At 57.0% G+C, this 15,465-nt stretch overlaps 1 protein-coding gene across 2 annotated transcripts; it reads left to right on the plus strand.

The window, feature by feature from the left end:
* The first annotated feature begins 1,073 nt into the window (after nucleotides 1–1,073).
* Nucleotides 1,074–15,358, plus strand: CLK3 (CDC like kinase 3). Of its 2 annotated transcripts, none has more exons than XM_081227455.1 (13): nucleotides 1,074–1,172; nucleotides 4,590–4,741; nucleotides 5,427–5,643; nucleotides 7,531–7,627; nucleotides 7,905–7,971; nucleotides 10,281–10,397; nucleotides 11,057–11,223; nucleotides 12,715–12,809; nucleotides 12,901–13,030; nucleotides 13,284–13,366; nucleotides 13,935–14,014; nucleotides 14,206–14,296; nucleotides 14,947–15,358. In XM_081227455.1, exons 2-13 carry the CDS (start codon nucleotides 4,590–4,592, stop codon nucleotides 15,121–15,123), a joined length of 1,473 nt encoding a protein of 490 aa, XP_081083581.1. In that variant the 5' UTR covers nucleotides 1,074–1,172; the 3' UTR covers nucleotides 15,124–15,358. The 2 variants fall into 2 exon arrangements, with proteins under 2 accessions (XP_081083581.1, XP_081083582.1); XM_081227456.1 differs by lacking the exon at nucleotides 1,074–1,172 and adding an exon at nucleotides 1,187–1,210.
* Nucleotides 15,359–15,465: the final 107 nt, after the last annotated feature.

Raw genomic sequence — 15,465 nt, forward strand, 5'->3', positions numbered from 1 at the left:
GGCGTGCCCATCCTCACTGGGGAGGGGCCGGGGCGGGGCCGAGGAGAGGGATGGCTGGCGGCCAGGCCCCGCGGTGCTGTCCCGGGGAGGGGTGGGGTCTGGAGGGATGCTCTGTCCCTGGCGTGGCGCGGGGGCAGTTAGAGGACGCTCCCACCCGCTTCGCTGAGCGACGCCAACTAGAGCCCGGGGGCGGGGAGTGTGGGGACCTCACAAACAGTGAAGTCTTCCAAAGGACCCAACCTCGGTTTTCGCATCTGGAAACAGGGCCTCGTTATTCCGCTCTGCCCACGCGCGGGGTAAGCAGGTGGGCGGGGCTTTGGTGAGCCCACGCTCGCGGCCCGGGCAAAGGGGTCGCCGAGTGACTCCGGGGAGAAATGGCAGCCGGGTCAGCCCGCGGCGGGGCACAGGTATTTTGTTTGGCGGAGGTTTACAAACTGAGAAACAACGCTGGTCCGCTTAGTGCCGTCCTCCAAGGATGCTCAAGGAAAAGGCGACACCCCTCCCTTTCTTCCAGACCCCATCCCTCCAGAGGCCCCGCCTACGTGACTCTCCGATATCTTCTCAGAAACTGCCGTGCACCTACGGCTTGCCGCCACGTCTTAAAAAACCTCCACACAAAGAGAATAAGGTCTCATTTGCTTCTTCCACATAACTGGGAGTCGGGACAGCCTTCCCGAGCCTTCCGTGATCTTTAGCGCCCTCCTAGGCCCCGGAGCCAGACGGGCGCTCAAGGCCCGCCTGGTTTTCACTGGGGCGACAGCGAAACAATGCCCTCCTCTCGGCACGCAGGAAGGGACAGGCAGGCACAGGCGGGGTTGGGGCTCCACCTTTTGGCTTCCGGCGCCGTCGGCCGGGGACGCCCCCGTCGCGTCTTTGGGGCCTACGTGCGACGCGACACGGCGGGAGGCGGGCCGCGGCCGGGGACTTCCTCTCGGCCCTCCCGGAACCAGGCTCCGCAGCTGCCTCACCGACCGGCGCTGAGAAGGCGGGTCCTCCAGAGCCTTCGAGTCGAGGGCTAGAGCGGCCAGGCCGCCGAGCCGGGTCGAGCCCGAGCTGGCGACGGCTGCGTCACGCGAGGGGCGGGGCTGCAACGGGCGGAGGCCGGAGCCGGAAGCGGAAGAGGCGCTGGGAGCGGGGAGTGGGGCCTAGCTGCAGCCGGAGCCTAGGAGACGGTGAGTATGGACCCCGCGACGGGAGCGGTTGGCGGGCGGTGAGTCGGAGGGGTGGGCGCCCTGGGTGTGGATCCCAGGGCTCCCGGGTCGGTCTTGGGCTACTCTCTTTCGTTTTCTTCTCGGTCTGTCTCAGGCCGCGGACCCGACCTCTCACCCCTGACCCGTCGCTTCTCCCCCAGAGGGCGGTCACCGCAGACCCCGACCTCTCGATCCCTCGTGTCGGAGTCCGAGCCTAAGAGGCCTCTGAGGCCCCTGCAGGGATCCTGTTTGGGCCCTGCACCTGCCCGCGGAATGGGGTCGGGGTCCTACCTGGGATAGCCTGGAGGGGTTTTCAGACCCCTCCCCTACCCCCGGCTCGAGGCTTAGTTCGCACATTTCCTCTTCCCCGCGCGGCTTGGAGTTTGATTCCGGCCCAAGCTGGCCTTCCCCTCCCCTCCCCCCTCGACCTCCCCCAGGTCTCCCCTCGCCTCCACTGGCGGCGGTTACGGGGGACGGGGCTCTGAGATCTCTGGGAACCGAGGCGTCAGGAGGGGACGCGAGCGAGGGCCTCAGGCCCCCTGAGTGTTTTGTTGTGATGCTGGATCCGCTCCAGCCCGGAGGAGGGGCCCGGCCAAGCTGACAGTACAAATGCCCGGGCTGCTCCTCGGTCCGGGAATCTCTGTGCTTTCGTTCCGGGTGCGGGTGTCCTGGTGTGGAGCTGGGGTGGGAATCGCCTGAGCCAGGGCTCCGTTGAGGCGGAGTTGGCGGCCTTCCAGCTTCCCTCCTCCATGCCCTTGAAAAGGAGGAGCGTTTCACCCGGTGGTGGCGGCTTGCAAGGTGGCAGGTTTGAGGTTGCAGCGGTGGGGCAGCGTCAGCCAAAAATAACCATGGGGCGCTGGGGTGGCCGGAATCCGGGAGGGCAGCCACTGACCTGGCTGGCTGCTCTTCTTGTCAGCCCAGTTCTCTGGCCAGGACCAGCAAATGAGAAGACGACTAGGCCCGTGCTCAGAGAAAAGCTGGCATCCTCCGCCTGGTTTCCTTCACCTTACCTTTTTCTTCATTGTGCAGAGGCAGAGCCTTCCAGAGCATAGCGTAACAACCTGTTTGCTGAGGTCTCAGAGAATCAGAGATAATTGATGAGAAATGGGCCCTAGAGCCCTAGCTGGGAAGATAATGAGGAACATCTGGTGTTCCCAATATTTCACTTGCCTAGAATGTGTTAAAGGAGAAGTTATATCCTCTATGATTGCCTTGTGTGTGATGTTTTATATAGCTTTCATACTTGTCATCTCCTTTGCCAAGTTGGCTGGGAGGTCGTGTCATCTCCATTTCCCAGGTACGGTAACCAAGGCCCAGTGTATAAGGTCACGAGGCCAGTAAGGCAGCACTGGGATTTCGTTCAGGGTTTTCTACCCGGATCTGTCTCTCCTCTGGTCCCTTGGAAGGGACTTAAAAATGTCCTTAATGCCCTTAGGGCATTTAACACAGACCCCTAGTTGTTACCTGGAACCTTTTTAATGTTGCTAATGAAAAGCTGCCTTCAGTACCTCTTGTGGACCCAGACCTGTGCTAGGCCTTTGACCTAAAGGCATGTACTAGGCATGTTACTTAAAGGAGTGATATAATTTAATCTGCACAGAACCCTGTAAGAGATAACTATCCCCTTGTTGCAAGAGGAAGTTGAAGGTTAGACTTGTTTAATAACTTGCCTAAAGGCACAAGCTAGAAGTGGCAGTGCCAGGATTCAGATTGACATCTGAAGCTGTGCTCTTTCCACTAACATGAGCATATATAAGAATCTTCTAGGTCCCAGGAGAGAGTCTTTGGCCTGTTGTAGAATAGACCATGTCTTCCAGGTCTGGTGCTTTGCCCAGTGAGGATGGGCAGGGCCTTTGTCCTGGCCATTGGAGCATCTTCCTTGTCACTTATTGAGATGTGAGACACTGCCTTCATTCCATCACTTGGGCACCTGACCCAGCCATAATTGCAGGGAAACAGTGAAATATTAGTCAAAACAGAACAGCTCTTGAGGAGCTGTTCCAGAGTATTTATCTCCAAGGGTTGCTGTGGCCTGGGCTTCCAGGTAGAGGGCAGAAGACAGCTGCCAGCGGGGAGATTGAGGGCAGTGACTTTCTCAGGATTGCAGAGAAGCTCCCAGGGGTTTTGTCATATATGCCTCACTGACATGCTCGTTTAAGGAGAGCCATTCCATTCTGTTCTCCTCCAGACAGACCCTTCTCATAAGATGAGACAGCCTCAGTGGATTTGTCCAAAATGTGCTTGATCAGGCAAGCCCAGGACTGACCACCATTGGTTGGCTATAGCCAAGTGAAGGGTTGGGAGGAAGGCTGGCTATGGTCTCTGGCCCAGCCCTCCTGTGGAGGCAGTGTCAGGGTTTGGGGTGTGGGTGGAACAGGGAGCTGGCCTTACATAGCCATCTTTCTCAGCTGATGGCTGGTCCGACCTGGCAATTTTCTGTGGTGGGGGTAAGTCCCTACTGAACCAGCAATAGTGAGGTGGGGCCCTTTTGGCCTGCCTCCCCGAGCCCAAAGCCTGCCAGACAGCCAGCCTTCTGACTTCTCCTGAGATGGGCACAGAAGAGGATACTGGAGCAGGGAATCTAGAAGAGGGCACAGTAATGGTACTGTTGGAGTTGAGGCGCCGCCTGGCATGGCACCAGTGGCAGGTGGTCTGCGGGTGCTAAATAGGCCTCGGGCAAGTGACTTGGTTGCTCTGAAGACCCTGGCATCTTTACAGATGCTAGGACTGAATGTAGACCAACAAGGGCTGGATAGACCCCCATGTCTGCTTGGCCAGACCCTCAGGTAGGCTAGGGAATGTTTGTGGGACCCTCTTGGTCCAAGGGCTGGTCTTCTTGATTCTGCTTGTGGCTCCTCACACTGATTTGTGGTCCTTGAGCAGGGTACAGTTCAGGGCCTCAGCCAGGCAACTTGGCTTCTCAAACTCTAGGGCCTTCACCCCTTGCTCCTGTGTATTGGCTCCCTGCCAGCAGCCTTTTGACTCTGGCTCAACAGAACAGGCACTTCATAGGACCCTACAGACAGGCAGGAGGGAATTGAGCACAGGAGGCTCCCTTTCTACTTGGCCTTGGTCTCCTGTGATGGTGCTCACCAGCCCCTCCCCGCATTCTGCCTCGGGACCTGTCCTGGCTCTCCAGGTTCCCTAAGTGCTCAGGCCACCAGGCCAATGATGCTGTGCTGGGGAGGCAGCTGCTTTTTTGTTCTCTGGTGGAGAAGGGTGTTACCCATTGTCTGCTGTTTGACCAGTGTGACCTCAGAGTTCTTCACTTCATAAAGCCCTGGGAGGGGCTGCCCCCAGACAGAACAATGGGCCTCTTCTTCAGGAGCGCCTAGGCTGCCTGGGCAGCCCTGTGGCTGGCTGCGTGTTTAGCAGGGCTTTCTATTTCTCATGGCCTAGATGCATCACTGTAAGCGATACCGCTCCCCTGAGCCAGACCCGTACCTGAGCTACCGATGGAAGAGGAGGAGGTCTTACAGTCGGGAGCATGAAGGGAGACTGCGATACCCCTCTCGAAGGGAGCCTCCGCCCCGGAGATCTCGGTCTAGAAGGTGAGAGGGAACTAGGTCGGAAGAAAGGATTCCTTCCCACTTCCGGGTTAGGGAGACAGCCTGGAGGCTTGTGGCAGCCCTGGGCCTCCTTCAGATGACTGCCGCCTCTGCCCGGCTGCACATTGATCACTGCCCTGTCCTCTTCAGGCTCTTCCCCTGATCTCACCTGCATTCCCTGGCCTCAGTTTGCCACCATCCATGCCACCCCTTATTTCTCTATCCTTGAGTCTTCCTTCTCCTGACACATTCCCCCGTTTTCTAGGCCAGCATCTCCCCTGCTAACCTCTGAGCCTTCCTGATTGTGGATTGGGAACATAACTTCAGCCCTTTCCAGATATTGGTCCCTGGTCTTATCTCAGTTCCCAGACCAAAATAACAGTCTCTGCAGGCCACAGAGAGCTCCGGGCTGGGGGACCCTCAGAGGTCCTCCACCACGCTCACCTTTCCCAGTGCTCCGCCTCCTATGGCGCTGGAGGGGTGCTGTCAGGAACTGGGGTTCTGGAGGTTGGATTTCACACACACGTGCCCCCCCCTCCCCCACTTCCCCTAATCTGGATGCCTCTGCTCCCACAGGCTACCCTTGCGAGCCCTTTGCAGAGACCCCACCACATGAGTCTTGATTAGTAGCAGGAGCCCGGTTGGTGGGAGGAAGCTCTGACCAGTGTCCCTATCCCCGTCTTGGCAGCCATGACCGCCTGCCCTACCAGAGGAGATACCGGGAGCATCGTGACAGCGACACATACCGGTGTGAAGAGCGGAGCCCATCCTTTGGAGAGGACTACTATGGATCTTCACGTTGCCATCATCGTCGGCGGTCACGGGAAAGGGAGCCATACCGGACCCGCAAGCATGCCCACCACTGCCACAAACGCCGCACCAGGTCTTGTAGCAGCGCCTCCTCGGTGAGTGGTGGCCAGAGTGTGCTGGCTGGGGCTTAAAAGCCTCGTCTCTTTCTAGCCTTCTCTCAGGCTGGCTGGTCTGGGTGAGTACTGCCAGCCCTGCGCACGTGCATTTGGTGTGCGTGCGTGTGTGTGTGTATGTGTTGTCTGGTCCAGGTGCAGGGCTGGGCAGGGGCCCGGCTCCTCTATCTTCTGGCCCATGGGCAGTGGCAACTTAGGGGCTCTGGTTCCGGCACTGGCTGGTCCCCAGCCTATCTGTATCTCCACACCACTCCAGGACAGGCCACATGCGCAAGTAGCCAGAGACACTTCTTCAGAATCCTTAATAGGGTTGCTGGTACGTGGTCTGGGGCTGTATGGCCCAGTCCTCCCCACCCAGAGATTGCCCCCACACACAGCTGAGTGCTCCAACTGGTATGGACTGCATCCACCTCTGCAGTCTCTTCTCCACACCCCTCACCAAAGGCCCGGAGGCTGGAGTGCCCACGGGTAGGGGAGGGCCCATCAATTAGCTTGGACTGGGACCTTCCCTCTGACCTCCAGTCAGGTCCTCTGCAGTCTAGCCTCTTCACGTGAGGGGCAGTCAAGGCAAGGGGGATGAGCTGCCTGTGTGGTGGGGCATGTGAAGAAATGGCAGAAAGGCCCGCAGCTCCAGGCCTTGTCCAGCTGCAGGCCACATGCCCAGAGCAGGGCCTGGAAACATCCTTAATGTGAAGGGTTGTACAGAAGGGTCTCTGCTGAGACCAGGAAACCACACTGCGCTCAGACCTCTGGGAAGGAAGGCCAGTTGTGTATCTCTGAAGGTATATGCTGTCTTCTCTTCTCTTCCCCAGCTCTCTTCCCTCCCTCACTCGCTCCCGGCCGTGAGGCCCCTGAGGAGTAGTGGTGCAACAGTGGAGGGGGGCCAGGCGTCTTCTCTGCCGAGCTTTCCCGTGGTTCTTTGAGTGGCCACGGGCTGAGGTTGACTGGGCAACCGGCATGGCCTGGTGGCCTCTCTGCACGCTGCCACAGGATGGTAGTGCAGGGCTGTGGCTCTGCTTCTTCTCTTTTTGGTGCCCTCTGTCGTCGTGAGGCTCAAGATGGGCCGGGCCTGGCCTGTGAGTAGCATAGGTGCCAAGGCCAGGGCAGGAGCTGGCTTGGGGCCTGTGTGGGCCATCGTGGTGGTAGGCCTTGGAGAGTCGACTGGCCCAGAGGATCCAGGGCTCCTTCCCTGCTCGATGCTGGTGGCACAAGGGCTGCTGACGGAAGGCCATTTCTGCTGGTGATGTTAATTAAGTCTGGCCACGGATGCCGTCTAGGGACAGGTGGCAGCTGTCGGGCATGTGCAGGACTGCGTGGGCAAACAGAGGCAGGCAAGGACAGGCTGGGCATTCTGCAGCTGAAGCCAGCCAGAGTGGCCTCTGACCATTCTGGATGATCTGGATGATCGGACCCAGGCTGGGCCAGCCATCTTCTTGCGCCGTTCTCACTGCGTCTCCACCCTGGCCGAAGCCATCATGGGAGGGCCCGGGAGGGGGAGACTCAGTGGAGGAGGGAGTCAGGCCTGTGACTCTCTACACGGCAGCCCCTCAGCAGCAGAGGCTGGTTGTCTTTCTGAGCATTTGCAGCGCCCTTCTCTTAGATAATGTCCGAGTTTTCTTTACATACCTGTAGCTGTTTTTACTTTTCTGTTTTTGAAGTCAGTTTGTGTCTTGACGTGTCCCTTGCAATATCCCTATCGTTATATATGCTGTGTGCCTTATGAAATGCTGGGATCTGGAAAATCCAATCAACCAACCCACCGGCTCCTCACCGTCTCCACCTCTGCCTTTGACTGACACCTCAATCTGTCAATCGGAACCGCCTACCATGCGATTGGTCGGATGGCGTTTCGGGGGGCGGTGCATGCAGAGAAGCCAACAGAGCAGTAAGCGCAGCAGCCGGAGTGTGGAAGATGACAAGGAGGGCCACCTGGTGTGCCGGATCGGCGATTGGCTCCAAGAGCGATGTACAGCCACCTTTCGTAAAACTTTACCTCTCTACTTTCTATCCCCCTTGTTAGACGAGACCTCTCCTGCCTGGAGGGGCCTCTAGTGCGCGTGGCGCCTTAGCGGGGCCACCAGTAATTGCCTGAATGACACAGACACTAGCAACTTCCGTTTTTAAGAGTGTAGCAGTGAGAGAGAAACCTCTTTTGTTTTTGAGAATTTGAATGCTGTGAACTTGCAGGAGCTGCCGATCCTCTGTCCTCCGGATCCTCATGCCCTGTTTCTTTTCTCTCCTAGATGAGATCGTGGGGAACCTGGGTGAAGGCACCTTTGGCAAGGTGGTGGAGTGCTTGGACCATGCCAGGTGAGCCATCTTCCTGGGAAAAGTTGGCCTGAGGTTCTTGAAGGTGGTGGCAGAGCTTAACCTCTTTCTTTTTGAAGAGTAGCACCAAAGCAGAGTTCTGACCTGTGCCTATTGGGGTTGTGCTGATCCCCTGAATTAGGGAGAAATTCTTGGGATTCCATAGGCATGTGGCATCTCTGCCCAAGAACTGCTGGTCAGTGAATGGCGCTGCCCCAGTTTCCCCACTTCCCCAGGACTGTGGTTGCGGATATCAGAACAGGGCAAGGCCCTGGCTCCTCCGTGGTCTGGATCTGCTTCCTGTGATCTCTTAGGGTCTGGGCCTGGCAGGGGCTTGACAGTACTGCTGAGCCCAACTCAAACATGAGCCCTCACCCTCTGGAGGTCTGCCTGAGAGGCTGTGCAGGCCCCCACTGAGAGAAGACGACCCTGGGCTTTCTCACCAAGCAGGCTGCTGCCTTCTCCAGTGTGGCTAGGGTTGGGCCCCTTTGAGTGTGCTGAGGTAGAGCGGGGGTGCACCCGTGTGTGTAGGGGTGCTTCTGGGGGTACCTTACTCCCTTCTAGACTGAGCAGTGAAAAACATTTCTGTCCCCTTGCCATTCCTCAAGACCAGAAGCCTTGCCTCCTCTACCTTAGGCTGGGAGGCTACCTCCTGGGAGCCCACTGCCTTCCCACCTTAATGGCCCTCTCTTTGGTTTGGCGCTTTGACCAGAAAGTGCTGGTGTCCTTGCTGTCTCATTTGAGCCACGTGCTGCCCGTATGTGACTTGCACTATTTTAGAGATGAAGAAACACGCTTGGGGTCTGACTGTATCCCCCACCTGTTGAATGGAGGAGCCGGGTACTGCTGTGCTCGGTTCAGAGGGTTGCTTGGAAAGGACAGTTAGGCCCAGCAGTCCAGCCAGCCATGTGGCCCCAATTTAAGGTAGTGCTTATCACTGAGGAAGCCTCCCTGGGTGCCCAGTTCCCATTTAAACACCCCTCAGACCCCGTGTGGGCCAAGAGGTTAGGGCTGGGACCAGTGGGCATAGGGACATGTAGACTGTACAGTGACGAGAGAGAGATGTGGCAGATCTGAGAGCTGTGCCACATGGGGGCTCTCTGGGCTGTGTCACTCTGAGTAGCTAGATGGAAAGTGAGCCTTTGAAGTCACTAATGGGTAGGCACAGGGCTTAGGGGACCTATAGGGAGTCCAGAGGGAGTCGGCCAGTGGGCTTGTTGTGAGGAGGCAGAATTCAGCTCAGCAAAAGGAGGGGCCGTCCAAGCCTGGTAGTAGTTGTGTGGAAGTGATGAGCTCCCTGTGTCGAGGGTTGGAATGCCCTTGAGGGATCCTGTTCTAGGAGGCTGGAGTGGTGGTTTTTCCTCTGAGGTCCTCTCCTGCCCTGAAAATCTGGGAAAATGGGATAAGGAGAGAAAAACAGGGTGTTCTCTAGAAGATGCCTCTGCCCTGGGGCCTGTAAACCTTTCCTCAGGCACCAAGGCCAGCTTCCCAGAGGCTTCAAGGCCACACCGTTGTGGGCCAACGCTTATCACTCTAGTTTCCCACTGGGCATCTGAACTCTGGCTTTTCCTTCCTGACAGCGTTGGGCCTAGCAGGCTAACCTCAGCAGATATTCTCTGCTGAGATTCTGCAAGTGGCCTACAGGGCTGGTGCTGGGGGTAAGGGTGGGAGGTGTGGAGCAGGAATTATTAAAATCCTCATGGACACTGAACAAAGGTTCCTGGCAGTCTGTGGTCTCTGATAAATGCCGTGGCTGGTAGGCAGGCAGGTGGGGCCAGGGTGGTGTGCTAAAGGGATCGGCCCTGGGGTTCCCAGGGGAGAGGAGCCTGCTGCTGGGACCCTTACCCTCTTGCCAGGCCCTCACTCCATCCTGGAATCCCAGGAGGAGCAGTTTGCCCAGACTTGTAGATGTGCTCTGGAAGGTCAGGAGGTGCCGCAGAGGGTTCTGAGTGGGACCGCCTGGCCAGGATCAACGGACTGGCCTACAGGTTGAGTTACTGAGTGAGCTCTAGGGCTGGCGCTGGTCAGCAGGATAGGGCTCTACTTCTCTGCCTACGCCCCCGGGAGCTGGCAGTGGCTGAGATCATAAAAGCCTAAGACTGGCACGGATGCCAACAGCAACTTGTTGTTATAATGGTAGAGGTCTAGTGTTACAAGGGGTAGGCTGGGCATCAAGAATCTGCTGTCTTCAGGGCAGGCCCTGTTCCTGGAGTCCTGAGTAGTGTTTGCCAGGAGTTGCTGGGTTGGGGCAGTGGGTGGGGGAAGGGTTGCACAGCTTCTCATGAGAAATTCTGCTTCCTTCCCTGGTCCAGAGGGAAGTCTCAGGTTGCCCTGAAGATCATCCGCAACGTGGGCAAGTACCGGGAGGCCGCCCGGCTAGAAATCAATGTTCTCAAGAAAATCAAGGAGAAGGACAAAGAGAACAAGTTGTGAGTGTTGGCAAGGAATGGGAGGGAAGCTTCCTAGGGGGCAGTGTCCACTCCAGCCCCAACTGCCTGGACCCACTGGGGCTGAGCAGTGCCCTTTCACCTGGTTGGCACCATGCCTTCTGCCGACAACCAGAGCCAGGGGAGTTTGGCGAGTGAGTCTTGCTGGAAGGAACCTTTGGATTTCAGTCTAGGCTCCACCATAACCAGCTCTGTGTTCTGAGGCGGGCCTCCCCACCCTGAGTTTGTGAATTGGGGGCTTCATTGGGTTGTGGTGGGCATTAGACAAGATACAAACCCCAAGCTGTTTGGGGCTCTCATGTAGTCAGAGATACCCAAAGGAGAGCCACCTTTGGCACACAGACACTGAGCATTTCCCCTCCTCCAAGCACTGTTCTGAGCCCTGCAGGATCTCAGGAAGCTTAGCTGAGGGGGTGGGAAAAAGCAATGCTTGTTCTGTGGAGTGTACGGGTGTTAACTCCACCTCGTTCTCTGAGGTGCAGGGATTGTGCCCATAATTTTCTTTCTCTATGTGTATCTGCATCCTGCGTGGGACCCAGCAGCCTGGGAGGGAGTGGGGACTGGCATCACTTGAGGGGAGTGGGTGAGGCAGCCAGCCCCCCCAGCACAGACCCTGAGCCCCATCCATCCTTCTCCTCCAGCCTGTGCGTCTTGATGTCTGACTGGTTCAACTTCCATGGTCACATGTGCATCGCCTTTGAGCTCCTGGGCAAGAACACCTTTGAGTTCCTAAAGGAGAATAACTTCCAGCCTTACCCTCTACCACATGTCCGGCACATGGCCTACCAGCTCTGCCACGCCCTTAGGTGTAAGTTTCCATCCTCAAATGGAGCATGGGTCAGCCACATATCTGCAGCAGAGTCACCTGGTGATCCTGCTCTCCGTCATTCGCTCTAGCACATCGTTAACTATTCTGCTGGGCCAGAGGCACCAGGGCCCCTTTGGCTGAAAGGCCTTCAGGTAGGAATCTGTGAGGATGGAGAGGTTGCAGTCCTCTCTAGGGGGCTCCTGAGCTGGCCTCTGCCCCCAGGCACTTGGGAAAAATAAAAGGAAAGAGCTGCTCCAGGATTAGCCCTGTACCACCCCGGTTCCTACCCTCCTGCATAGGATGAAGAGGTCAAAGACTGACCTGGCAGGTCCCACACACAGGTCCTGTCAACATAGACACCCTCTGTCTCACCATCATTTCCCATCTGTCTGCCAGCCTTTGAGAGCATATTTGGTGGTGCCTGTGCTCAGCACGGCAGGATTTGCAGTGGTTGGAACAGGTTGGGAAGGCTCGTTGGAGAGGTGGATAGACCTAGAGCTAGACTACAGGGTCTGCATAGATGACGGGTCAGGGGAGAGTGTTCCAAGCCAGGTGAGCATTCAGCGACGGCCCAGAGCCTGGCATGTGCTGCAACTCATTCTGGTGAAGAGAGGGCCCATGTTGGGAGAGATGGGCCACACTGTTGTGAGGGTCTTGAGTGCCAGACGGGAAAAGTGATGAGTGGCAGGGTACCACCATCGGTGGGACAGGAGTTGGAAGAAAAAGGCAGACTTCTCCCCGCTCGGGGCTGGGGATGAGGAGAGGCAGGACTGGCTTCATTGTTGTGCTTCATAGGGGGCCCCGTGCTTGGTTTAATACTCTGCTGCTACCATCTTGAAATTCTTTTTTTTTTTTTTTTTTTTTTTTGCGGCATGCGGGCCTCTCACTGCTGTGGCCTCTCCCGTTGCGGAGCACAGGCTCCGGACGTGCAGGCTCAGCAGCCATGGCTCATGGGCCCAGCCGTTCTGCGGCATGTGGGATCTTCCCGGACCGGGGCACGAACCTGTTTCCCCTGCATCGGCAGGCGGACTCTCAACCACTGCGCCACCAGGGAAGCCCATCATCTTGAGATTCTTAACTTTTTAATAAGACGACCTGCATTTTCATTTTGCCCTGGGCCTTGCAAATTACATAGCTGGTGTTGGGGAGAGGGAACCACCCCAAGGCTGATGCTGCAGCTCTGGTGACAGACAGGTTGAGGAGGCCTGGTCCCCTGCAGACAGGTGGAGGGAGGTTTTATAAATGGAAAAAGTCTCCCCTGCCCCCTCAAGAATCAGAACCTTCCAAGGCCTTAAGCACAGAGAACTCTAGAGAGGGAAGCCAGTACAGAGGCAGTTCGGTCTGCTCCCTTGGCCCACTGCTGAGGTTAGGGGCTGTGAGGGGCTCTGGCAGGCTGGCTTTGGAAGAGGGAGCTGGCCTAGCGCTGGCAGGTGCGCCAGAGAGGAAGCCCAGGTTTTCAGTGTCTGCTTCCCTCCTCTCCTGCTTCCCCAGTTCTACATGAGAACCAACTGACCCACACAGACTTGAAGCCAGAGAACATCCTGTTTGTGAATTCTGAGTTTGAAACTCTCTACAATGAGCACAAGGTATTGGTGGGGGAAAAGATTGAGGCCCTGTTCCAGGGGTGCGTTACCCACCAGGACAGACTCGACCTGGCTCACCTTCCTTGCCCTTCAGAGCTGTGAGGAGAAGTCGGTGAAGAACACCAGCATCCGAGTGGCTGACTTTGGCAGTGCTACCTTTGACCACGAGCATCACACGACCATTGTGGCCACCCGTCACTATCGCCCGCCTGAGGTGATCTTGGGTGAGTGACTTGTGTAGCTCCCAACCCTGATAAAGCGGGCAGTTGTTGGGAGGGTATAAACAGGGAGTGAGGTGCCTGTCCACCACCTGAGGCCAGTGTGCTGAGTCACTATGGCTGTTGACTTGGCCTTACCAAGAGACTTCTACTGGGTTTTGGGCAGGAGCCTTGCCAGGCAGTGTGGTAGCTGCACTGTGACCTCTAGGCTGGGAGCACAGGGGCTGAATCTCACAGCCTGTCCCTTCTTGGCTTTCAGAGCTGGGCTGGGCACAGCCCTGCGACGTCTGGAGCATTGGCTGCATTCTCTTTGAGTACTACCGGGGCTTCACACTCTTCCAGGTAAGGCCTCTCCCACATCACCCCACTACCCTAAGTGCTGCTACTCTGACAGGCTGCAGAGGCCTAGTGTGGGACCACTGCCCACCAGTCAGCACATTGTGAGATTGTCTCCTGAGGGTTGTAGATGCTCAGGGGAAGGAAGAGGTCAGGGTAGCTGGAACACTCAGGGACTCTTGTGGTCAGCCATCAAGGATGGAGGATTGGGGTGGGAGGAGTGAGCATTCCAGGCAAGGGGCACCGCATGAGTGAGGGCATGGAGATGGGCTGGGGCAGGGCACCTTCTGGGGAGAGAGTGAGGAACGTAGCCAGAAAGAGGTGTGTAGTTATGCAGTGCACCTGAAGGGTCAAGGAGTCTGCCCGTGACCCTGAGAGAACAGGCTGGCCTCATCCCTGGTCTCAGGCTGCCACCAGGTCAGAAAGGCTGGGACTGCTATTCCATTGGTGGGTTTGCATCTCCTGGGGCAGGAAGGGAACTTGCCCATCTTTTTTATCCTTTATTCCCTGAGGGACCCTGAGGGGGCAGAGGCTGGCACTGACCCCCACTTGCTGTGTCCCTAACCTTCTACAGACCCACGAAAACCGAGAGCATTTGGTGATGATGGAGAAGATCCTAGGGCCCATCCCATCACACATGATCCACCGTACCAGGTAAGGAGTCCTGGTTGCTCCCACAGGGCTGGCCTAGGGGCCTTTCCCATCTTGGAGTGACCTGGCAAACCTGTTGCCGAGACCTTCCTGCTGGGTCAGGCCAGGATCCCCTGCCTTGCTTTGCTGCCATTCCTCAGGCTGCCACTGTCGTTCCCATTTAAGACTTGACCCTTCCTGTCCTTTGTTTTTAGGAAGCAGAAATATTTTTACAAAGGGGGCCTGGTTTGGGATGAGAACAGCTCTGACGGCCGGTATGTGAAGGAGAACTGCAAACCTCTTAAGGTCAGTTTCTGGCTTCCCCCAGCTCAACTTATGCCAAGGAGACCCCAGGCACTGGGCAGACACACAGCAGAGAGACAGGCCAGGCAGCTACAGGCTGCCTCCTGGTTCCGGCCCTATGGGAGGCTGTGCCTAAGGCTGCTGGGTGCTGGCAGTGGGGCTTCTTGCAAACTGCCCCAGAGGGGCCCTTAGCTCCACCCCTTCCCCACAGGGTGGCTGTGCACGTAATTGGGGAACACCAGAAGAGCCAGAGGTCAGAGACCGTGCTACTTCCTGCCCCCTCTTCTCTCAATTTTGAGAAGAACTAGGCAGGGCTGAGGTGAGGGGTAGGGAAGACCTAGACATGGCCAGGAAGCCTCTGTCAACTGCATTTGGTGCTTGGACAAGTGAATTCCACAGCGGTGATTTCTACCCACCTGTCAGAACTTTGCACGTGGGGGCAGAGGCACCAAGCCAGCAAGACACCCAGTAGTAGCCTGACAAGTTCAGAGCAAACATTATTACAGGCACAAAAAGAAAAGAGCTGCTCATTGTCCAGGAGGGGAGAAGTAGTCCTCCAGGGAGGCATCCCTGCCTCCTCAGTCACGCAGCAAGGCTTCCCAGAGGCAAGGGGACCCTGCCATCACACTGAGACACCTTGTGTCCCTGAGCAGAGTTATATGCTCCAAGACTCCCCGGAGCACGTGCAGCTGTTTGACCTGATGAGACGGATGTTAGAATTTGACCCTGCCCAGCGCATCACATTGGCGGAGGCCCTGCTGCATCCCTTCTTTGCTGGTCTGACCCCTGAGGAGCGGTCTTTCCACACCAGCCGCAACCCAAGCAGATGACAGGTGCAGGCCACCGCACTGGGAGATGGAGAGCAGAACTGGGCTGCCCGGCCCCTTTTCTCCAAGCTCTACCACCGGCCCCAGGGCCAGAGCCACCCAATGAACAGTGCAATGTGAAGGAAGGCAGGAGCCTACAGGGGAGGAGACTTGATGCCCAGCTGCCAGAAAGCACAGATTTGACCCAAGCTATTTATATGTTGTAAAGTTATAATAAAGTGTTTCTTACTGTTTGTAACCCCTGGTACCAGTGTGTCCATCTCCAGGCTCCTTGCCTTCTCCCTTCCCTACCTTATTAATAAAGTCTTTCTTAGCAGTTCAGCTTCTGGAGAGCTAAGTGTGAAC

This window comes from Mesoplodon bidens, assembly GCF_964165515.1.
Source record: "Mesoplodon bidens genome assembly, chromosome: 3".
In the NCBI taxonomy this organism is placed as follows: Eukaryota; Metazoa; Chordata; class Mammalia; order Artiodactyla; family Ziphiidae; genus Mesoplodon; species Mesoplodon bidens.